Below are 24,441 nucleotides of genomic sequence, written 5' to 3'. Positions count from 1 at the left end.
TCATAGAGAGAGAGAACAACAAAGGCCAAAACATCCTTTTCTATTGTTCTCTTCCAGCTCCCCTGACACTTTTTTTGACTAGAAATTGCAATTTTTCAAATACAACTTGGATTTAATGGACCAATATAAGCTCTGTATGAATCCTCCTGGACAATAGTCTCTCTTAAGCTATTAATTGCAGACAACTGGTACATTTTTGATTAAATGATTGATAGTTGAGCCTAAGAAGCTTAGAAGTTTTTGGCTGGGTGGCTTTAAGTTGACCAAGGGATTATGTATTGAAAGTATTATCATTAGACCTGGACCTTGCATAAGGCTTTTTTTTATTACATTATATTACTTTATTTCTAACCTTTTAATAAAAATGGCATGCATCATGTTCCAAATTATAGCTATGCTACTGTTGGTGAAAGTTGCATGGCTTTAATACTGAAAAGTTATATATTTGGAAATAAATGAATATATCTTAAATATGTAATGATGAAAACTTAGCTTGTAAGTTTCTAGGTGAAAATTAATATTTAAAAACATCTTCAAGATGCAAGTAGTATAAGGTTTGTAGGTTTGGGGTATGTGGTTTATAGCACACAGATAGGTGTAATTTTTAGCATCAACATTTGTAGATTTTAGTTTGCTGTCAATGGAATATTTGCTTTTTAAATGAAGTGGAAATGCTTTAAGTATTTTGAAATTTAGATATTAAACATAAGTCAACATCTATAAAAATGTAATTTGGAACACAATTCATAGCATAGCTATGTGTTAGTGACCTTAAAATGTTCTTACCTATAATTAGCAAATGTAACAATTTAAAATGCTTTCAAAATCAGGAGAAAGTGAAGAAGGATATTGGTTATTTATTATTCAGCAGTAATATAAATACCCATCAGAATTCTGGCATTTGTAAACAGCTTCGTGCTTTTATTTTGATTAGCCAAATATTTTTTCTTTCATTCTTTTCTCAGGTTTGCAAGTATGATTACGTGGAGGTTCGCAGTGGCCTTTCTTCCGATTCCAAGCTGCACGGTAAATTCTGCGGTTCGGAAGTGCCTGAAGTTATCACCTCCCAGTACAACAACATGCGCATCGAGTTTCGCTCTGACAACACTGTCTCAAAAAAAGGCTTCAAGGCACACTTCTTCTCAGGTATGGAACAGTGCCCTCATGTACCTGTCAGTGCCTCTGGGTGTCCACTGACTAGGTGGAGTGACCACAATTTTGGTATGAAAATGAGTGGCTTCTTTGCTTATGGTTTTCCTGGTAGCTTTGAATTAGTTTTATTTACATAAACATACACCACTCTCCTGTCTTAAAATATCATTCTGAATTGTAATGTCTGTAGAAAATATATTGAACATATCTATATGTACTTAAGTAACAGCAGAAGCAAGAAAACTTTGTGAGATACAGAGGACAAAAGAAAATTTACTGTATTTCTATGTTTTATGAGATTTCTTTTATCCCAAGTTTTGTTACTGTTTTTTTCAAATCCCAGTAGTGAAGTGATACGAATTGCACACTGTGTACTCTTGTATTTTTTCTACTCAAGTCTCTTAATATATTCCATTTGTTGGGAAATTACCACTTTGTGGTAAAACATTTGTTTAACATTATGGCTACATCTGTGCCAAACTTTGCACTTCTTAATGTTTTGCAGAAGAACAGGGTTTAAGATCTTGATCTTGCAAAAAAATCCCGTGTCTTTTTATTTATGAGTGTAATTTTACTGAGGGAGATCAGAGCGGTGGGAGTTTACATCGTATGAGGACTTATACAGTTGAATAAAGTTACACATAAGTGAAGCTTAAGATGTGAGGAAATATTTGCTCAACAGTGGCCTCTGCAATTACCCATTGAGTGTGGAATATAGAAATCTGGCTCAGGCAGGAGATCACTCAGTGTTTGTAGCAAAAGTTTGCTTTGTGTTTTTCCTGCGTGTTTACACACACACATAGGGATAGGTAACTTACCTTGTGTAAAACAACAAAAAACACCAGTTCCATCTGCCCACCTCCCTAAACCAGATGTCAAACAGAAGAATTTGGGAATTGAATTGTACTCCAGATTTTTTTTATAGCAGTGAAAATTCTGAACCTGGAGAATCCTGATTATTCTTTACTTAGCATGTAGTAAAATATACTACCATTATTAGCATTTGCTTGCTAAAATATTTTATCAAAACTGAAATGAAATAGTTTTTCATTGATGACTGCTGAGAATGACTAATGAGAATCTGTAGAATGTGTAAGGAATAAGGTTTGAAAAATGAAAAAATATCTACCAAGGCAAAAAGTTTAGACTTTCAGTATTTTCTTATTATGACTATTCTGATGCTTTTATTAAGCAGCTATGAAATATGGAAAGAGGAGTTTTGTCTCATACAAAGACATAAAAAAGATTTGATCTCTTTTAAGTATATCTCTTTCCTAGTAATCACATTTCTCTGGTCATAATGTTCGAAAGATACATCTTTACTTTTAGTAATACTTTCTACTTTTGAATTTATGATTTACATTAGCAAGAAGCATTCAAGGTTTACTCATTATTTGTAGTAAATACATATGTGCACACAACAGAGCTTCCTCCTAGAAGCACACAACTAGTCATTTTCTGTTGGTCTAGTTGTGCCAGCAGGAATTGTCACATTGTCTTTTTACAGGGATATATATTGACATATTCAAGTTCTAAAGACTGCAAATGAAGTTTGTTGAATCTTTTTAAGATCTTACAGATATTTCAGATAAGACTAGCAATGATAGTGCAGTAATTTATATAAGCCCCATGGTTCAGAAGTTGTGTTTCCTGGACATCCTGGTCATTTATACATCTATAGTTAGTTTAATTTTGGTTTTCATTAAAGTAATAGTTTATCTTCACATATGAAGATAAACTTATTTCACATTTGAAGATAAACTTATTTCTTTTGCTCAAGTGACTTTCTTTAAATGAGTGGGTTCCACCAATGCGTTATCTTGGGGAAAGACTAGACTGAAGGTCATGGATTACAAAGTGTCGGGTTGTAATTATTCAGAACTAATTTTCCCTTGTATATTTCAGTTCTGAAAGAAATGTTCTAATCATTCCCTCACAAGGTAATTTCAAAAATAAATTTTTAAGTGATGTCATTGATCACAGATTAATTCTTTAGTCAGGGATAAGTTTGAACTAATGTATTCTTCAATAAATAGAAATGTGTTATGTGTCCTAGATATTATATATATCTAATCCCATTAAAAAAATAGTTTGATATAAAAAGCCTTTGAATCTCTAAGTATGTCAATTTACTGAGTGCTTCATAACACATTCCTGCCAGCATTTCATATGATTTCAAATATCTGAATATAATATGAGTATTTTATTTTTATTTTTTCTGAACTGTCTTCCATTTGTTCAAATTTCTAGCAGATTCCATTCTTCTATGTCATCTGGCTTTCATTGTTTGACTAGGTTTTCTGATTAAAACAGAAATTTTGTAATGCTTGAGAAAAATGAAACTTCTGAACTTAAAGTATCTAAAAAGAAGATGCCATCTCCAAATAATTAATCAGACATCTTAGGACTGTCAGAAAACACTGTTACTTTCTTGTCCCTGAATTCCTTTATATGGGCATAATATGCTATTCATCTGCCAATAAAGAACAGACTTGAGACTTCAAGTATTTTGACTTTTGGGAGTTGATGACAGAATTTTTCAGCTGATGAAGTGCTGTTTTTTGCCTGTTTAAATGTATATTAAACTTCAGAGTACAATAACTGTAGAATGATATCTGGGTAGAAATACTTTGACACTTGATTGCAGGCATTTACCATTTTTATTAATTGAATCACAATAGATGTGAAAGCACTTAGTTATAAAGACATAAATAATGACAAAAAGTGTAATGAGTAAAACACTGCATCTTGCACTCTTTTCACCAGTAAAGGCAGGCCATATGCAATGCTTAGCAATATAGAAAGGTGGATCAGTTAAATTAATGTGAAGATTAGGAACTGAAAAATGCTCCCTAAGCCCAGCCAAAAAACTACTCTTTTCTTCCCCAACTCTTGTGGTGGCGAATTCTGTGCCACAGCTAGAGATGAGGAAGCATGGCCCAGCTCCAGCACAGACGACAGAAAGCAGTTTTTGGGTGGTTGAAACCTGCTGTGATAAACTGTGAAAGCAAACAGTGACATAGGGCAACAGATGACCTGCATTAGGAAGGTATTTATGTTGATACAAGACAACATGTAATTATATTTTTGGCTGTAAAATAGTGCTAACAGCCAGACAGGTGCTACTGGAAAGTGAGATTTTTTTTTTTCAGCATTCTGTAAAATTTACATTTGATGGGGCAGTTCTGAAGAAAGCTCGGTTAGGAGTCTCTGCAGGGATCTAGCTGAACTACGGAGACTCTATTGTATATTTATAATCAAGTTTCTCAGATAAAGAGAGGAAACTGGGGGTCACTATATATTATTTAAAAGAAAAACTTTTAATAAAACTTCTTGGAATTGGATATTAGACTTCTAAATGAAAAACTTCCAACAATTAGTTTTTTATTCTTCTCCCTCTGTCTTTCTTCTGTGCTTCTCTGTCTCCCACTTTTGTTATAAGACCAAGGCCTTGGAGTAAGTCCCTGCAGGCAGGACTCAGCACACCCTACTGGGCCTGTAAGACTAGAGAAGTGTTAAATAATTTCAAAAATATAACAATTTTTTATATATGTGTGTGTATATATATATATATATATATATATATATATATATATATTTAAATACCCTTTTTTCTGTGATCTTTCTGAAAAGATGACCTGAGGATTAGTCATAGTTTGTCATTAAACTGCTTCCATTTATCATAGGTTTCAGACTTACTTTAGTGTTTTAAGTAAACATGAGTGATTCTCTGCATAACATTCCAAATATACATGGGTTTTGATATAATGTAAAAATGAGGTTTGTTGGGACATCTCTTCTTGGTGGTGATTCATTGAGCAGTTAAAAAGAGAAAGCTAGAATGTTTCTAGCCTTGAACAAAAAGTCATCTCTGGTGCCATCCTGGTACATTTTTTTCCACAGACAAGAAAGCTGCCTGCAAAGAGAAAATTTTTGGTTTTGAATCTTGCAAGGACTTGGTACAGGTCCCTTCAGGCCGAGTACGTATTATTCACAGACTGGTGGCCTCTGAGGGTCTCAGAGGTATGACCGTTTGTCCTCAGAATGATTCAATCTATTATTTTCTTGAGAATGGATCTTTCCTTCTTCTGAGTACTGAAAAAAGAAAAGAAAGTATCCATTTAAAATTGGGGTACTCATTTCCATCTGTCAGCATAACAAATGGCTTTGTTTTTACATGGCAAAACATTTGTTCTCGTAACTAATACAGACTAATTGTTGGGGGTTTTTTTCACAAATTTTTAAACTGGGCAATCAATTTGACAGAAAGTCTGTTCTCAATTATGAAGTGTGAGGAAGGCTTGTTCAACAGTTGCATCCTTGATTAACTATGTACAAGTAATTATTGTAGCTCAAATGTGTTCCAAAACTTCTCCTTTGTACCTTCTGTCCATTATTTTATTTCTGAGGACATCCAACGTGGGACTATTTGCTTATGCACTTGTCTCTTAAGAGATTATTTTGCAGTGTATAAGCATATCCAATGTTAAAATACTTTTCAGTGTTTTCATAGAGTTTGGTGGGTGATGAAAATGGTCAGGGCTTTTATTTATTTAGAATTTGTGTACATACTCTGTACTTGAAAGCCTAACTTGAATGCATTTTGAGCTTGCCTTCCTTTCTTTTTGTTATTCTGGTGGAAAATTACAAACTAATGCTTAGGAGAGAAATATTGAAGAATTTTGTTCATAATAGTTCTAATTTCTCAGTTGATTGCTACTGTTCTTCACTTGCAATGTGGAATAATTTATGATAGTGCTTGCTTTTGCAAAATTATGACTTTGGTTCGACATTGCATAGATTTACTACCTCAGTTAGGGACTTGCTTTGCAAGGTGCATAAACAGTGTATTGCGGAGCTTCTGTGCTTCCTTTCATCATCAAAATGACAAGTAGTATCTCTTTGAATGAATGGTTCCAAGAGGTATCTATGTTTTCAGCACTTTCTTCACCTTCAGATCTGTTCACGTTTGCAGAAAGCTTCCAAAAACTTTCAGTGCAAACAGATTTGAGAGTTACAGTACAAAATGCAGTGGATGCTTGGGTTTGACGTTCAGAATTTACCTATAAATGCACATTATCATCTTGTATTATAAGTAGAAGCTGATTTTTATGGAAAGACCTGCAAGTCAACAGGTCAAGTGCTGAAAAACATTTCGGCAGAGGAAGATGACGTGTATGCAATTACAGTGCAAACTTCCTTTGTTGTGTTACTGAGTATGAGCATCAGTAAGGGCACGGAAAAAAATGCATGAGTAAGACAATGAAAAGAGACTTAAATCATCTATAGTGGCTTCTAGTCTATAGAAATTCTTGCCATACCTGGTAAAGTGTGAAATATCACATTGCCTTGTTTGGTCATAATGTTAACTGTTGGTTTCCAAGGTAAATAAGACTGTAGGGGTTAAGTGGTCTGCATTCCAACCCACAACAACCAGACCTCTGGGATGACCAAAATTCCTTTGCTCTGTTTCTTCCTCTCTTTTGCATGTTGAAATGACACATTTAGTAAAATAAAGAGGGGGTTTAATATGTCTGTGTTTATACACATATATATATATTTATATGCATATATTTTTATATCTAAGAATGTATACATATGTGTGTGTGTGTACATTTATAGTTATATAGATGTGCACACATATATGCATGTATGTGTATACACACGTCAGGAGCAGTCTGCCTCCTTTAAAGGGACCAGCCTCACCTAAAGCAAGAACAGCTGAATGACATAGAAGCATGGCAGCAGAGGCCTCTTGCTACTATGACAGCCTGTTAATCTAGTTTGGCTTTTTTCCATGCAATGAATTTGTAGCTGTTTAATGCAGGTCATATTTCCTCCACTACTTTCTGCTTTATTTCTAACACACTAAAAGCTCTTTTGAAGGATTATATGTTAATAAACAGAACTGCATGCTACATTGTAGCTCTTGATCTAACTAATGCCAAATTCTTTTTTTTTCTTTCAATGAAATGTTTTTCTTTTTGTGATGGTCTATAATGTCCAGCTTCATTAAAAGTAAAGCGCACTGTCACTCTGCTGCGGGAAAAAGCCCAACTTATTAGAAAAGCTTATGTGAAATCTTTCTCTTCTTACATGTTTAATGTGTAGAAGTTGAAGTGTTTTTGATCTATGTGTTCCTTTCAAGATATCACCATTAAATTTGGGCAAATGGAATTTGCACAAAGCTGGAATAATATGTGTTGTCCATAAACTACACTACCATTGTTTACTAAGATAAAACTGGATATTTATGAAACTTTTACCAGCTAGATTAGTTGAAAGAGTAAAAGCTGGTAAATCTCTTACCTCCTTTGTTCTAGCTTGTTTTTTAACTAGTGTTCTTCTCCCTTAGGAGCTAATGCTCAACTCCTAGAGAGATGAGACAGACTCTTTGTGCCGCAGTGCAAGGCTGCAGGTTGAGCAAAGAGTGACCTAAAACTACGGCACCACAAAAGTGCCTCGCTGGGAAGAGTGACTGAGCTGTGGCTTATCCTGCTCTGGCCCCAGGCTCCGTGCTCCTCTTGGTAGCATGGTCTGCTAGGAGCCGTGTGCTCACCTGGGCTTGTTGTGTGTGTTGTAGACAAGGATGAGTGTTCCAAGGACAACGGGGGCTGCCAGCACGAGTGCATCAACACAGTGGGAAGCTACGTCTGCCAGTGCCGGAATGGATTCGTGCTACACGAAAACAAACATGACTGCAAGGAAGGTGAGCAGAAGGCAGTGGAGTGGTTGGTTACACAACTGTCTCACAGAAAGCATTCTGCAGCTCTCCTTTCAAACAAAAGAAAGGAAAAGAAGTTCTTGCTAATGGGGTTTTAGACATTTGGGCTTAAACACAACAACATCCCTCCCCTTTTCCATCCCCTCCTTCCCAGTGTTTGTGTGGGCTGAGTTTGAGGTCCACAGGAATGAAGTTTGGAAAACTTGGGATCGTTGGCACAGAGTGCTACTTTCAATAGTTCTGTGAAGTGTAGAATATTTAAAGCTCTGATAAAGTATTTATCTAAGGCTGTATTAAATACAGGGGTAGAGTTTCTGGAGAGAAGCCTGGTAAAGTTGTGATTAGCTGCTATCAGTAGCAGTTAGTTTCCTCACAGCCAGGTTGAAACCATATCTACTCTTTCTGGGTTTGTTTTAGGCGACAGATACAGACAATCTACCTTCCAGCAAAGCCCTGAACATCTTACTTCCTTTATCTCTCTCAAGGTGGCTACCTTCAAGAAAACAATAGGCTTTGGGAACTTAAGTAGAATTTAAATTCTCTGCAAATGAACCTTAAGTGTCCAATATCATGAGAGCTGCTGTAATATCTCAATGTTTTCTAGCATGGATTTAATCTGAGAGGAAAGATATGCCCTTTGTGAATTACTTGCCTTTTCACTGGTTTTGGTTGCCTACTCTAAAAGGTGTTTTTTTTTTTTAAAGAATTCTCTGATATTGAGAAAGCAAATTGAGATTGCTAAAAGTAAATACAAAAATGCCTTCTTTTAGTTCTGGGTGCTAGTGGCTTAGTTGCAAGTTCAGTGACTAAGCTGCTCTTTGTACATAGAGTTTAGTCTTAGCTGTTCTCACATTGTGTATATGTTTAGGAGCTGTGGTTTACAAATCAAAATGATTGCTCTGTAGCTGCAGAGAAAATTACCAATAAGAGAAAAAATAAATTGTTTGAGAAATTTCTTTTGAAGTTGGAGTAGTGAGATTTTCATATGGATTTACACACTTACTTGTAAATGTGTAAGGGGGGAATGGGAAAGTACTATATATTTATCTTATGTTTACTGCTATATAAGACTTCTTCTGAAAAAAAGCCATCCATTGTAAACAGCAGTGTATGTTTCACAACAATCCATAAAGAAACATGCTGGGTTAATGCTCTAAAGCACTTGCCTGAGGGGAATAACATGACTGTATACTCTGAAAAGCATGCTTACCTATCTTCTTAAAAATCCTTTCCACTTGGTGGCTGCCCTGACAAAAAGTAGTGCTTTGTTGACTACTTGTGAGTGCTGACTAACTGCTGCTATCCCTATTGGCACAGCTGAGTGTGAGCAGAAGATCCACAGTCCCAACGGCATCATCACGAGTCCCAACTGGCCTGACAAGTATCCCAGCAGGAAGGAGTGCACGTGGGAAATCAGTGCCACCCCTGGGCAGAGGGTCAAACTGGTGAGTCTCTGCTTTCCCTTCCTTTTCAGCTTTTCTTCCATCAAGTCAGCTTCTCAAATGACTGCTCAATGATATGAAACTGTTACTAGACTTTACTGTCAGTTTGCATCCCAGTGGTAAACTATTTTAAAAACTTGCTGAATCCTGTCCATTTCTGGCCAACAGGGACTACTCAATATCATAGAGTTGTGATTTAAGTTTATAGTGATTGGAAATACTCTCTACAGCAAAGGCAGGAGGAACGCTTTCCTCCTGTCAGACTTTACTATATCATTGTTGCAACTCATAAAACTTGTGCAAAGTTTTGGCAAATATGGCAGAAGCCATTTACACAAATTCCAATATATAGAAAAAGCAAAATTTTGAGTTATGAGCAGTCCTCTACACACACCTTTTCCTGTTCTGTTTTTTTGAGAAGGAAAAAAGATACAAAAACCCTGAGAATCTGGATTTCTCATTTTAAAGTGGTTTCAAATTTTAACGTAAGTAGAAGAGCAGCCTGGAGTAGATTTGTGAATTCGGTGTCCAGCTGGCTGAGGGCAGTGCTGGTGTCCAAAGACAGGCCTAGGAGAGCTGAGATGGCTTTGCAGGTTTACTGAGGTTATGTGGCCTCTGTATGAGGCCAAAGGCACAGTCTTGCCAATAGGATTTTTGCTTTGAGCTCAGCCCCAGCATGTCTTCTGCAGCTTACTTGCAGGACAGCCACAACAAAAGCTGACGTTACATATATTTAAACTTCTTAAATTGATTTTTCAACTGTTTTGGAGCACATAAAGTTAAGGAGAGAGATATCTCTGTTTCAGAGGTAGAAGCAATAGGCAGTACTTGTGCAGGGATGAGGGTGTATTCCAATCTCATAACTGCTGACCTTAGCAAATCCTAACCCCTTGTCCTGGTTTTGGTTGGGGTAGAATTAATTTTGTTCACAGTGGCTGGTATGGGCCTGTGGTTTGTATTTGTGCTGAACAATGTTGATAATACAGAAATGTTTTTGCTGTTGCTAAGCAGGGCTTACACAGAACCAAGGCTTTTTCTGGTGGCAAGGAAGCTGGGGTTGCAGAGAAAGCTGGGGGAAGACACAGCCAGGACAGGTGGCCCAAACTGACCACAGGGATATTCCAGACCATAGATGTCATGCTCAGGATATCAAACTGGGGGAAGAAGGAGGAAGGGGATGGTATTTGGAGTGGTGGTGGGGTGCTTGTGGTGGCTGAACTCCTGCCTGCTGGGGTGCAGTGAATTCATTCCTTATTTTGCTTTACTTGTGTGAGCTGCTTTTACTTTCCCTATTAAAATGTCTTCATCTCAGCCCACAAGTTTTCTGTCTTTTACATTTCCAGTTCTCTCTCCAGTCCTACTGGCGGGGCAGTGAGCAAACAACTGTGTGGGGCTTGGCTGCTGCCTGGGATTAAACCACTCCTATTAATGGGGCTGATGTGGGATTGTGTATTGATCCCTGTTTGCCAAAAGTAGAACAGTCGAACTGTACTGGAAGGCATGGTGGTGGTGGAGAATGAGTGGTGTGCATGCTCTGTCCATTCCAAGGGTTAAAAAATAGGTTTCTAAATCAAGCAGCCTTCTTACTGCTGCTTCTGAGCAAGTGTTCTTCGTACTGGCTGAATAAACTAAAGCCAGCCAGGTATAGGCATGTTACTGTAAAAGCTTTTCCAATACTTATACCCACAGCAGGCGAAATTCCAACATTCAGATATCTTCAGCCAAATATTGCATGGTCCACTTTAGAAAGAAAAGATATTTTAAATTTGCTTTTGCCAATGGAACTGAAAAAATATACAGAATTTTACTAGATAGAATTTTCAACAATTACTCCATGATTTAGCGTCTGAGATCTGCTCTTCTGTGCAAACCAGTAGGGTCAGTTACTAAATTCTGTGTGTACAATATCTTTAAGTTGTGCAGTACAGCAAAGTCCCATATCAATAATATTAACACCATAATTCCACATTGGATGATTAGTTTTTCATTCACACAGTGTTTATTTTCATAGTTTTCTTGTTCAAATTGAAGAAGTGGATTGGTTACTTCATGGTAACAAACCACAAGAATTGTGAGGCTGTGCTTTCTTTTTCAAGATGGGTGTGTGCATAGAAACTAATCTTTTGTTTTTTAATTGCCCTCACTCTGCTAACCATTGAAAAGTGTCTTCCTGAACGGGCTAAATTCAAGTATTTGGTGCAATTAAAAAGCCTATGAAAAAAAAGGATATGCACTTCAGAACTTTTAAATGAAGCATGTAGATAAAGATGGCTTTGAAAATGTACGTAGCAGAGAGACTGATTTCCATGAGCTAATCAGCCGGATGTTTGTAAGAGACAAACTTAAGTGTCCCCTCCAGGCAGCTGTCCAAAAGTGCCACCAACGTATCTACTTGGTTGAGTGCTGCAGATAGAAAGGGCTGGATGGTCAGAAACTATATGTAACATTTCTGAGTACCATTCCCACTAAGGAGACATATCACATGGAGTTAAAATAGTCATGGTGGGGTAGGAATTCAAAAGTATTTGTCCCAGGAAGAGAGGGTGTGATTTAATTATACTACAAACTTTATTAGATAATTTGTGAACTCTGTTGGCAGCAACTATTCAGTTATGGTTAAGGGAAGTTTATGTCAGTTCTCCTCTTTCAAACCTGCAAGGAACTGGCTGACCTTTATAAAACTGAGACTGTCTTTGGGTATTTTAAAATACCAGACATTTTTTGATTTTAAAGGACTATGCACGCTAAGATCAGATTTTCCTTTAAAAAGCAAGTTTTCTTTGCATTCTCTTTGGAATTGCTAGAATAGATTGCTATACCCACAACAAATTCAGGACTTTTTCTGGTCATGTTTGAAGGATTCAATATAACATGTACTGTGCTTCTGCAGGCTTGGGAATCCCAGTGAGAAGTCAAAGATTAAAAATAATAGGTGTGCCTTGCAGTTCCTAATGAGATATGCTTCCTGGAGAGGGTTGGTTTTGTTGGGGGTTTTTTCATGCTGGTGAGAAGTGAACGAAACAGATCTAATTTTCCTCTAAAAAGATGAATTTCTGCAGGCTGCTCTTGGATCATGCCTACTGCTCCCATTGATTCCAAGTTGGCTTGACTCAACACTGTGTTTAAGTAACTCCCTTACCGAGACTTAGTCTCTCAGCTTTCTGGGGTTTTCTTAATCCATCAGATTTTATTTTGGTATGAATGACAACACATAGTTGGCATCATAAAAGTGGGATGGCTGACCACAATTTAAGAGCAGCAGGAGTGACAGCTGTATGGCTGTTTTCATTGCCTCTGCAGTTTTAATCCCGTAATGTAAACCCCAAACTATGTCATGAAGTGAACCTGCATTCGCTGCATCACACAGCTCTTCACATTAAATAAGCACTATTCTGAGTATTGAAGGTCTCTGGGGAAAAAAAAAAAATTGTGTTATCTCTTTAGGTCAGCTTTCAATATAAATTACCATTGCATTTCACACTCTCAGGGTTCCACAAGTGATTTGGTAGGTCAGATTTGTTTTGGTGTACCAGACAGAATGCTTAATTGTGATATTTGCTCGGTATTTGATAGTTCAGTTTTATTCCTTTTCTTAATCCTCTTCTGTTTGGGTTATGGGGTTTTGTTTGGGGCCTTCTGGGTTTTTTTTTTCATAAACAGTCAGCTACATGACTACTCATGAAAGCATGTGTACTTGGTGGTTTTATGCTGTTTTGTTGAACAAAATATATTTTGAATTCCACCTTAAATTGTCGCTTACTCTGTACAAAATTCACAAAGATGTATATTGCCTTCACAGTGTTTACATGAGGAGAAATTACCAGATATTAAGCTTCAGGGTTGTTGAAATTTAGCCCTGGTCAAAAAGTCTTATCTGAAAAATCCTAGATATCCTCTTGAAATAACTATATCATTCTAGTCTTGGAAGATAGTCTTCCAGATCTGAAATGTGGGTATTAGTTGTATGTGTGTTAACAGTTTCTGTCAGGCATGGCATACACTTTTTGGAAATGCCTGAAGTTTGTTCCAGCAAACAATTAACCCAATTTTGTTGTTTCTCACAATGCTTTTGCTAGTAAAAATGTGACGTTAGCATGAAGGGTGAAGCCTGAAAAATCATTAAGTTGTAAGAATAGGAAAGCAAATTTTTAAATAATAGATTAGAAAATATAACTTTCATGCATAAAACTTCATGTGGAAAAGTCATTCTCAGAGGCTTTAGTTGCAGTGTGATGTAGGTTTTAGAAAAGGGCAGGGGGGGAGCCATTATGCTTTGCAGATGTTTCAATCAATCCTCAACAATGCAAGGAATAGTAATTTCTGACTTTTTGCTGTTTTGAATGCTCTGTGAAATTTGAAATAATCCTAAAAACAGTGCAAATTTAGCAGAAAGGCAGTAGTATTCTAGATTTAATATTCTCTTATAGGTAGTAGTTGTTATAAAGATGCTAATGCCTTTCTGTATGAAGGATGATGCGCTCTTGAAGTTCAGCGTCTTAATTTTTATTCCAATAAAAGTTCAATAAGATCAATATGTTATTCAACTCTACAGGCTTGTAGAAGCAGTAATGTTAAATCTGTCATTTTAACTGCATCCTTGTATTCTACAACATGTTAACATATATATGTATGTACAGTGTAAATACAGTCCCACAATGGGTAATTTTACTTTTCTTTCCCCTAGACATTCAATGAATTTGAAATAGAGCAACATCAAGAATGTGCTTATGACCACTTGGAAGTGTTTGATGGTGAAAGTGAAAAATCGCCAATCCTGGGACGCTTATGTGGCAATAAAATACCAGATCCTCTCATTGCTACTGGAAACAAAATGTTCCTCCGCTTTATTTCTGATGCTTCAGTTCAAAGAAAAGGCTTCCAAGCAACTCACTCTACAGGTCAGAGATCAGGGTGTGCTTTTTGCTAATAACTTACCCATTGTTCTTTAGTGGTAGATATGCAGATATTTTTTTTTTTTGTAGGAGTGGGATGAGTTCACAGATGTAACAGCTATATCTAATGAGGCCTTAAACCCAGTAGGAAAAGTCTGAGATTGCAGAAAGTGTTCTCTAATATTTTAGATATTCCTTTCTCCCTGTCTCTCTTTCTCTCATAGGTGAGAAATTAAAAGGTGTTGAAACAGAGTCAAATAAGAGATGAGGTTCCTCAGGATTCATGACTTGAGATCATAAAAGATTGAATATCTTTTCACTGTATTTGTAATGACAACATTTAACTGGGACATGTGATGCACCTCCATTACTTTCCTGCTCTAACTTAAACAAAACTCTGGGTTTTGTGTAAACTGATATTTCTTTCCAGTAGTGCTTAAAAGGAAAGGCAAACCAAAGAAGAATAAGGAAAAAACAACAGTAAATACTTTTTAGGACCTTTAGAATATAATGTTCTTCATATTTACCATTCAATTTTCTTGTTTGGCAGAAGTCACTGAAGTTGGAGACAGTGGTTTGTAATTGCATTTATAGAGTTTTTGTGACATTTTCAGTGTAAAGATTTTTCCCCTGATGTTTCTTGGCTTACAGTGGCCTCTAGTGCTGAACCTCTGAACATCCAGTGCCTGCAGTAAAACAAGGGGATTTGGGGCTTTTTGACGTTTATTTTAATCTTCAATTGTAATGTCTGTCTTTACTTTCCAGAGTTCATTCTTATTTATCCAGGAAATAAATAATTCAGAAAATAATTCATAAATATATCTTCTAGGAGATAAGTTTTAATGGCAGGCAATAGTTATGAATAGAATTATAAAGGTAGTGAGTTTTATTACATTGTAATAAAATGTAATAATATATAATGATACATATTATATAAATATAATATTTATTATATATAAATACAATAATATTATTAATATATTATCTATATAATATATAATAGCATATAATAATGTAATTGTAATATTACAAGATTAGTGAAATATGATATTGCCCAAAATATCCATCAAGTTGATGTGTAATGCTCAGCTAAAAAATCCTCATATATATCAGTGCTGGCATTTTGTCTTTTTTTTCCTTCTGATTTGTTCTAAATAATTAAAAATCTTTAGTAATTTAATTTCCCTTTCCAAGAAAGACAGTAGACAACAGTATATGAAATCTTTATGATCTGGGCCTTGAAAGTGAAAAGTTTAGCTACCTGTAACTCAGTTTGTTTTTCTTGTGGAAAATCCTGTTTTACAAGCATGCAATGTTTTGCTTTCCCTACTACAGTAACATTTTCCCTTAGATGAAAATTTCGATAGAAGTAATAATTACCCATTTTTAATTACCTTAGGGTATATAATTAAAGGTCAGAACTCTTGCTAGATCAGGTATGGTAAAACTGCTCTTTCATTTATTGTCCTCACTTTCAGTTTGCAGAACTGAAGCAATCAGTATGTGAACAAAGTTCAGATGTACACTCCCTAAATTCTAAAGATTGCAAGTTTTGCTATGACCTGCCGAATTTTATGTGCCTTAAATATAAAAACATTTATAGCATGGACAAACATGTGCTTTTCTGAGAAACTGAGAAAAATAAAACCTACCCAGATTTTAAGAATGCCATAAAAAACTACAAAGTTTGCCTCCTTAAGAGAGGACATTTATTTCTATTAGCTGCTGTTGCACAGACTGCTCCCTGAGATGAGCCCTCATCTCTGGCATGTACTTGGAGATAGTGTTTGAATGAGGAACAGCTCAGGTCTTACACTCTCTTCCTCCAACCTTGAGCCAAACACAGACTCTGCGAGAACTCTGTGAGAATTTTACCCCTGTGCTGTGGGCACATGTGAATGAGCAGATACCTAATAAGTGTATGGGCAGAGGATTGTATTCCCTTCGTTCATCTTTTCTGGGAAAAAATGGTTGATGGTGTGCAATGGGAGCAGACAAGGTTGTGTTTGATTCTGTATATCTGTACAGACAGACAGGGAGTGCTGAGGAAGCTGCTCCCATCACTTCTAGCATGTTAGCAAAACTCACTCACTGAAAGGACTTCTGTAACACAACAGCAGTGAATGAGTAGCTGGATTCTGTGCCCAGAGCTGTCTCTGCTGTTGCATTTCTGGCATCTTCATCATTTAATGGCCCCTTATTATTTCAGTGGATGCTGTCAATGATGATTTCCCTTCTATAACGCTTTTTGGCTTGAAGTGCTATCGGATTTCAAAATTTCCATTTAATATTTCAGAAAACAGGATTAAAATGTAGCAGCAAATACTGTAAAGCTTAAAAAATAAACTGGCTAGAAAGGCTTCCTTGGGTGGAGCAAAACTTATAAAATGCTGTTTTGAAAGTGCAACACAGTTTTAGAAGGAGATTCTGTCATATTTTCCCCTTTCAGAAAAGGCATAACCCATCCAAGAGGAATTCATAAAAATACTTCTGACAGAACATTAAACATCATTGCTCAGGGAGTGATCTGTCTGCCCTAACTCAGGCATCTAGTTCTCTTCTGGACAGCTTCATTTATGGTGCCTGGCTTCCAGCCACTGCTCTAGGAGGTTGCAGATCTACTGTAGGTCCTATTCATATCTGTCAATGCTGGGAGGATGTCTCAAACAAATTTGGATATCTCAGATGTCACTCGGTTTAGATGCCTGTGTTGCTTCCAAAATAGCTATAATAATTCAGTATAGGAGTGTTGAATTAAATTTATAATCTTGTTTCATTAGTTCAGATGGCGTGGGTTTATGCTTTTCCCAACTGTCTGGCTTGTTAAACGATCAGGAAACTACTGCTCAATTTGTTCTTATGTTTGAAAGAAGCCTCAAAGTCCCCAGAAAGGTAATGAAACATGAGAGGGTTTTTGTGCCTTAGATGATCTAGAAAGAGTCTTTCACTGAAGGTACCAGATGACCATGGTTTTACAAGTTGGACGTATTTCCTTGCAGTCAGGAGCAAACACCTGCCTACAGCAGAGCAGCTGTGCCTGCACAGTGGAAACCACAGTGGGTCAGCTCCAGGCTCAGCAGGCAGTGCTGCACAGCTCTGCTCTGTGCCTGTCCCTGTGTCCCAGTGCAGAGCCTTGCTGGGCAGGCTAAGTGTAGGCTTCTGAAACTACAGCTTAAGAAACTTAAGAAACTGAAAACTTGGCTTGTAATTTCTATTCTAAAATATGAGGCTATAATCTGCGAGAGAAGAGCAGGGGAAGAGGAATTGCCATTTTCTGTGGCTGTATGGCTACAACTTTGCTTTAAGCTCCTGTCCTCTGTAGCAAGCAGAGGGAAAGAATGCAGACAGTTCATTAAATGTTGTCTTGTTTGCAGCTGTTTGGTGTCTGAGGCAGTGAGATGTTCCTAATGTTGGCAAGAGTCCAGTCAAACAAAAAATAAACCCAAAAAAAAACCCCTCTCCCCTCAACAAAAAAAACCCAAAAATCCCCAAAAAAACAACAAAAACCCCCAAATGAAATTCAGAATAGGGAGAAAAATCAGTAAATTAGAATATCAATGAGAAATAACTGTTTGAAGTATCTTTCTTTCCAATGTTTTATCATGTGCTCTTATTTTTTCTTTAAGAGCAAAAAAAAAGAAATTTCATTATGATCTATTCATGCTTAATGGATTACTTATAAATTATATTTCCTGGTTTTATTCCTTCATTACTCTATTAAGAAAAAACCCACTCTTTTTAAAAAGTAAGGATTTGGTCATTACCGTTACTAACTCTTAGCTGAAATGTGACTCCTTGCAACATAATAGAGCAATTGGTCATGTTTAGTGTGGATGGAGTCCGTGAAGTAAAATTCAAAGTGTCTCTTCACCAAAGCTTAGAAAGATTTGAATATTGCTCTTTGTTTCAATTTACTCTAAAATGATCAATCAATAATATCTACACATTTTTAAATGCAGGTAAAATTATCTATTTATTTATAAAAATTAAATCTCAACTTGTGATTCTCAGTATTTTGTTCAAGCTCATTTGCACTTGATATTTTTTATCAAGTGCTGTAAGAGATGAATTGTTCTTGATGAGAAACAAAACCAAAAATTATTCTGTTTGCATTGAAATCTTGTACATGAACTACATGTACTACATGTAAAGTAACAAAGCCTGCACCCACCTTTTGGAAATATGATGCATATTGGAAACAATGCAATTTTTCTTAAGTAGAATTTTCATCTGTTCTTCACTGAATTCTAATGACGCTGTTACTTATTTGTTTTACACCTTATTCACCTTTACACTAGAGCTAATTCATATTTAAATTTTGAACTCTCTGAGCAGTTATAAACAAGTTCTAAGTCCTACATCCATTTTGCAACCGCGTACAAATAGAGATTTATGCTAAAATAATGGTTTTGACAAAAGGCATGGATCTCCTGCCAAAGGCTTGCCTCAAGAACAGGCTTTCAGATACAAGACTTTATCTGGTAGCAGCAGCTTTCTCCTGACCCACTCTTTTACAGAGAAAGGCCTGCTCATGGACTGCACAGCAAACAAGGCAGCAAGCTTTACAGTGGTGTTTAGTATTGAGCTGGCTCTCCAGGTGCCATGTTATGGTTAGAGCTGACACTACTGTGAAACAGAAAAGTTTTGCATTCAATCACTGAGTATGAGTGTGCTGGATCTGATCCTCCCCTATCACTTGCAAACAGTGTCATTAACTCCTGTGGAAGCGCCACCACTGAAATGTGGGTACCCTTACAGCAACTGTTTTGCTGGCCACAGGAATCTTTCCAGTGCCTACTCAAAGACTGTCATACTGCTTAAGCCACATTCCTTTGGTGTTCCCTCTCTTTGTCTTTCAATTGAAAATTATGAACTATGTTCAAGTCTCTCTAGTTATAAAAGAGAATTTTTATAAGAAAACTCAGAATGATGGAGTTCTATTCATGCTGTGTACTACTTCTCTCTCAGCTTGTTTGATTAACCTGCTCGCGACATTAAAATGCACACAGCCTGAATGTGACTGCGCATCTATGAAAAGAAAACAGAAATTTGCACTGAATAAACTTCTTCATCTTTTTTTCCCCCCTCCATTTAGAGTGTGGTGGTCGTTTGAAAGCTGAACTGAAGCCCAAGGACCTGTACTCACATGCTCAGTTTGGTGATAACAACTACCCGGTGCAGGCCGACTGCGACTGGCTGCTGGTGGCCGAGCGCGGCGCCCGCGTCGAGTTGATGTTCCAGACTTTCGAGGTTGAGGAAGAGGCAGACTGTGGCTACGACTACGTGGAGCTTTTTGATGGTCATGATAAGACAGCAGTGAGACTTGGTCGATTTTGTGGATCTGGGGTAAGTAAGTAGGTAGAAACTTTTTTTTATTTTTCATTTCTACAAAAAGAATAAGAAAGACAAGGCAGAGGAAGGTAAGGGTCTTGAAATTCAGTTACAACACCTTATAGTAAAGGTACTAGATTATCTACCTCATATTTTAATAGATAAATTTGCAGGCTTGTAGTAGTAGTGAAATATTTTCATCAATAAATTCTCATGAATTTTTTGTCCAAAGTATTTTAATGTTAAGTTAACCTTTAAGGAGCCGGCAGTGGCATGTTTATCAGCACACAAAGAAAAGTTAGCAACTTTTTTTCTTTATATTAGAGGGAAATGCACCAGTGTTGAAAATTATTACATTAAAGTTCTTTGAATTGGAAAGAATACACATTTTAAAATAGGAGGGGCAGCTGGGAAGTATTTATAGTATGTTCATTGACTTGTAAGTCTGATTTTAGGAAAAAAAATCTGCTCCTAACTTGGGTGATTATTATGGGCCTTAAGAAAGCCATGAAATCCTATATGCATTCTGGCACATTTTATCTGTAAGACATGGAGGAAGTTGGCGAGAGGACACCCTGAAAATGCTGTATTCTATTTCTCATTTTAGACTTGCATTGGTCTGCTGGCTGCCTGCCTTGGAAAAACTGGTGCAATGATCCCACAAGTCCTCATCAATTCTATATATGTGTGCCAGTGCAGGCACACTTTTGTACATATACTCTTTGCCTAGATAAAAGGCTTCAAAGAGTACATAAGATGACAGGAGCTCTTAAGTAATTATGTGTCACTTTTTTCAGCCTCTGAGCTGGATCAAACATCTTAGTCATTCAGACAAGTTACCTGTAAACTGGCTTAAATCCTTTTAGTGCATTTTTGAGCACTAATTAATGATGCACAAAAGGTGCTTCCACTTGAGCTGTAGGGGATGTATTCTAAGGGAAATGCTACAACTGAGTCTAAAATCTACTAATTCACACAAAACAATATTTTTCTTTGTTACTGTATTTTACAAGCAGAAAGGCAGCAAACCAGAAAATGGGCTGAATTATTTTCTTCTTTTGGGGGCTTGGGGTGGAATGGGTTTGCATTGGTGGTGGTTTGGTTCTGATAAGATGTAAATGAATGGTTTCAGATGCCACATAGGATAGATACAATTAAATAGAAAATCTATTGAAAATAAAATGCAAAATTATCCAAACTGGAATGGGAAAAATATATATGTTAGTACTTATTACCACCTTCTCAACTTTAGAAGAAGGATTTGGTAGTTCAGCTGATACTTCTGATAAATATGCTTCAGTAATAAAATAGGACATTGTGAAGGCTGTGAAGAATAAGATAGAAAATAGGTATTGGCCTCTGTTTTTAATCCAAATTTAGAATATTATATATGGTTCTGCCCAGTCACTTTCTTTCTCCAGCAGAACTAGAGAAGAACTAGGAGTTAGGGTATTTCCTCAGTCTGCCTCTAGCCTATAAGTGAGAGCACAATGGGATAGAGCTGTTCTGTCTGATGATGTCAGATGGCATTGTATGAGACACAGTGGAATTACATGATGAAGTGTAGCAGGAAAAGAGAAATATTCGTAAGGAGAAAAATAGTGTATGAATACACAGAGTGGACAGATAATTTTTTTGTCTTTTTATTTATTTATTTTAGCCACCAGAAGAAATTTATTCAGCAGGAGAATCTCTTTTACTTCACTTTCACACTGATGATACAATCAACAAGAAAGGATTTCATATACGATACAGAAGTATAAAATATCCAGATAGCGTGCACACCAAAAAATAACACAAGAACGTCCATGCCAGAAAAAAAGAGTGAGAAAGAAAGAACATGCAGTGAAAGGAAGGAAGGCGTGTCATTTTTTTAAAAAACTGAAGTTATTAGCACAAATGATTAATATAAGTTCAGTTGAAATGCTGACTTATAATACCAGAGACTGAAATAAAATAAAAGAAGAAAATCACCTATCCCAGTGGAATAGTCAAGAGGACGATGTGCAGGCTCCAAACTTGACTGTCTCTGCAGAGCTTGTGAAAGGACTTGGCATGCAGGGAGAATAGAAAAGCTTTTGTTCATGGTCCAGTATTTGCTAGAACCCCGCGTGTGGATTCAATCAGTTTCATTCAGGGGAAGTGACCCTCTAGATCATTCTTCCCTCTGACTATTGTATGGTGTCTAGAAGGAAAAGAAGCTCTTTTAGGTCACACACTCAAATATTGTCCTTCTACCTAGTTGCTTTGACTTTGAATCCTGCGTACAGTGTGTACGAGGACTTGGAAGAAGATACAAAATGGGAAGGCCTTCCTGCATTGTTCTGTATTTTTTATAAATTCACCTGTCATATCAGGTTATCAGTGTTTTGAAACTGGAAAATCCTACTTCTGAAACATAACTGATCTATAGAGTATTTTGTTTAACTAATGACTGAGAAATCTGAACTCTTACATCAGTCATCACTAGTGACCAATCACTAGCTGACTGACTTTTAATGGTATAAGCATCTGAAAATGTTTGGTTTACTGGTTAAGTAAGCTATCTCCGATGATGTGCTCTTATTTTGCACTGAATATAGAAAGAGACTGAAATGAAAACCTGTCCTGAATCAAAATCTGTATCCATGAAAAAGAGAAATGGTCAAGGATCATCTGAAACTCCTCCTACTGAATTTTTTTCAGCAGTACATTTGAAACCACTGCTAAGCTTTATTTCTTTGGACCTTTTTGTGAATGAGCTATTTGCTGGATTCAGTTACTCAGAAATGAGGCTGCAGTAGTGTCCAAAAGACAAGTTTCCCAAAGAGGTTTTTGCTAGGTTTTTTTCCTAAGAGCAAGACTATCCATGATGGTGAAAAAAGCAGAATGAAACAACAGACCCAGGATCTTTTTGATATCGTGTGAATTTCTATGGTGCTATTCCATGAACATTAAAAAAAAAACAAACAAAAAAACAAAAAAAAAAAAAAAAACCAAACCAAAACAAACAAAAAACAAACAAACAAAAAAAAACCACAAAAAAACCCACAAAAAAACCCAAGAAGTTTTAGACTTTTGAGCCAACAGTTTGCAGATCATGAATGTCTCACTATACCTGGCTGCATCTGGAGAAGGAAGGCTTTACTGCTCCGATGGAAAGTGGGTTGCAATGGCAGTGCTATTCCTGTGGAACAACCACTATTATTGCCTTAGAATCCTCGCACACAATCAGACAGATCTTCCTGTAGATACACTCCTAATTTGATAAATAATTTGACATCTTGAGCATCTTAGCATACACTAACAAAAGGATCTTCAAGCAAAAGCCCCATCTGCAGAGAGAGATCATCTGCTGTAAATACAGAGACCTGCTTTTGATGTAGAGATATGTTACATTTAGAACTGAGATATTCTATGTGCTTTAGGCCGTACATGGCTCTAGTCATGATGTATATGCATTATGTAAGTATTGTATGAATGAGTGCTCCAGGAGAGTGAGAGCTATTGTATGGGTGAACATGGAATTGTTTCTTTATGTGCCAAGTTCTATCAGGACCCTGTTTGACTGTAGCAACTTTTCTTTAAAGGCTTCATAGACAGATAACAAAGACTTCTAGTTTGCAAGAATCAAGTTTAAATGAAGTATTATGTTTCACTTACAAGAAATATTATTTTGATATCCTTTGATGTAAGTTGCTACTCAAATTAGCTTAGTTTATGTTTCCTTCTATGAACATACATTGGCACTAATAAATCTGACCTTTTTTTACAAAAATAAAAACTGAATATCCGTATAGATCTCTTTGCTTGTTTTAACAGTCCTGTTATTACTCATATATATTTTTCTTTTTCCATAGCTGATGTGTGTGAAGTTCAAAAGCTTAATCATTTCTGTGTTTTTATAATGCTGCTCCACTGTCTTTTGGCTCATTTTTCAAGTTTTTTGATCAAGAAATGAACTACAAACATTTTCTCCAAGGTCTTTTACTACAAAGTTCAGGCAGAGATATTACTAAAGTTAAAAAAATAAAATGTGTATTTTTGATGTTGTTACATAATTTATCAGCTTGGTGGAATTCCAATGCTTGAATTTTTGAAAGAAAAGCAAGCAGAAGCAGTGTCTGCCTGGCATGATTAATCAAAAGGAACTGGGAAAGTCTGAGGGTGAAAGCAAATGCAAGTTTCCATACTGTCTTATTTTCCACTTTTCTGTTTTCATCTCCTCATAATATTCTCTCTCTCTGTTTGCTAAAGCCTTCCTTTTCTCTAAATTTGACTTTCTTATTCCCCTCAGGATTACTCTGATAACCACAGGGTTGAGCCAAGATCGTTACTTTTTGGAAAGGTTTCTTTTGTTGTTGTTGATTCATACAGGCCCCTGTATAAATCCTGCTGTCATGTATTAAATACTGCAGCAGAAATGGATGAAGAGGTTGGATTGGGGGCAAGACATTACGGTGTATTCCAAAGCTCTGTGGAAGGTGATTGTCTATGATCATGTCAAAGTATTGCTTTTGAGCACAGCATTGCTGGGATTTTTTCACATGGAGTATGTGGAAGTCAGAAGAGAGCAGTTGCCATAACTTCAAATACAAAGTTTGATTTTACTTCTCTGGTTGGTTATTCCTCTGTAGATCTCATATGCTTCAGAGTGGTGAAAATGCAGAAGGTGTTCTTAATGATGATCTTGCTGATAAATGGACCATATGGGTTCTATCTTCTCACTGGCCATAATCCTAGTCAGTCAGCCTCGTGGTGCTATCAGATGCTATTAAAAACACAGCTATTTACAAGTCCTAGGAGGTTTTTCCTGATGTAATGAAAAATGACATATGCAGTGAACTCCTCCCTTATAGGGGAAGTATGCCTTATAACTAGCCTAACAATAAGAAAATAATGAAAAAATAATTTATTTTTT

The 24,441-nt window shown here is 36.5% G+C and overlaps 1 protein-coding gene across 2 annotated transcripts in view; it reads left to right on the top strand.

The window, feature by feature from the left end:
• Positions 1-22,506, top strand: part of TLL1 (tolloid like 1) — a 124,255-nt gene extending 101,749 nt beyond the window's left edge. For both annotated transcript variants that reach the window (XM_063156252.1, XM_063156254.1), the window contains exons 16-21: positions 966-1,146; positions 7,736-7,861; positions 9,194-9,321; positions 14,003-14,216; positions 19,306-19,556; positions 21,202-22,506. In XM_063156252.1, coding sequence (XP_063012322.1) covers positions 966-1,146; positions 7,736-7,861; positions 9,194-9,321; positions 14,003-14,216; positions 19,306-19,556; positions 21,202-21,336 — 1,035 coding nt within the window. In that variant the 3' untranslated portion in view covers positions 21,337-22,506. The remainder of the gene's footprint in view (positions 1-965; positions 1,147-7,735; positions 7,862-9,193; positions 9,322-14,002; positions 14,217-19,305; positions 19,557-21,201) is intronic.
• Positions 22,507-24,441: the final 1,935 nt, after the last annotated feature.

This window comes from Melospiza melodia, chromosome 5, assembly GCF_035770615.1.
Source record: "Melospiza melodia melodia isolate bMelMel2 chromosome 5, bMelMel2.pri, whole genome shotgun sequence".
Lineage (NCBI taxonomy): Eukaryota > Metazoa > Chordata > Aves > Passeriformes > Passerellidae > Melospiza > Melospiza melodia.
Note: the sequence above shows the minus strand (reverse complement) of the source record. Positions and strands in the feature narration are given on the sequence as shown.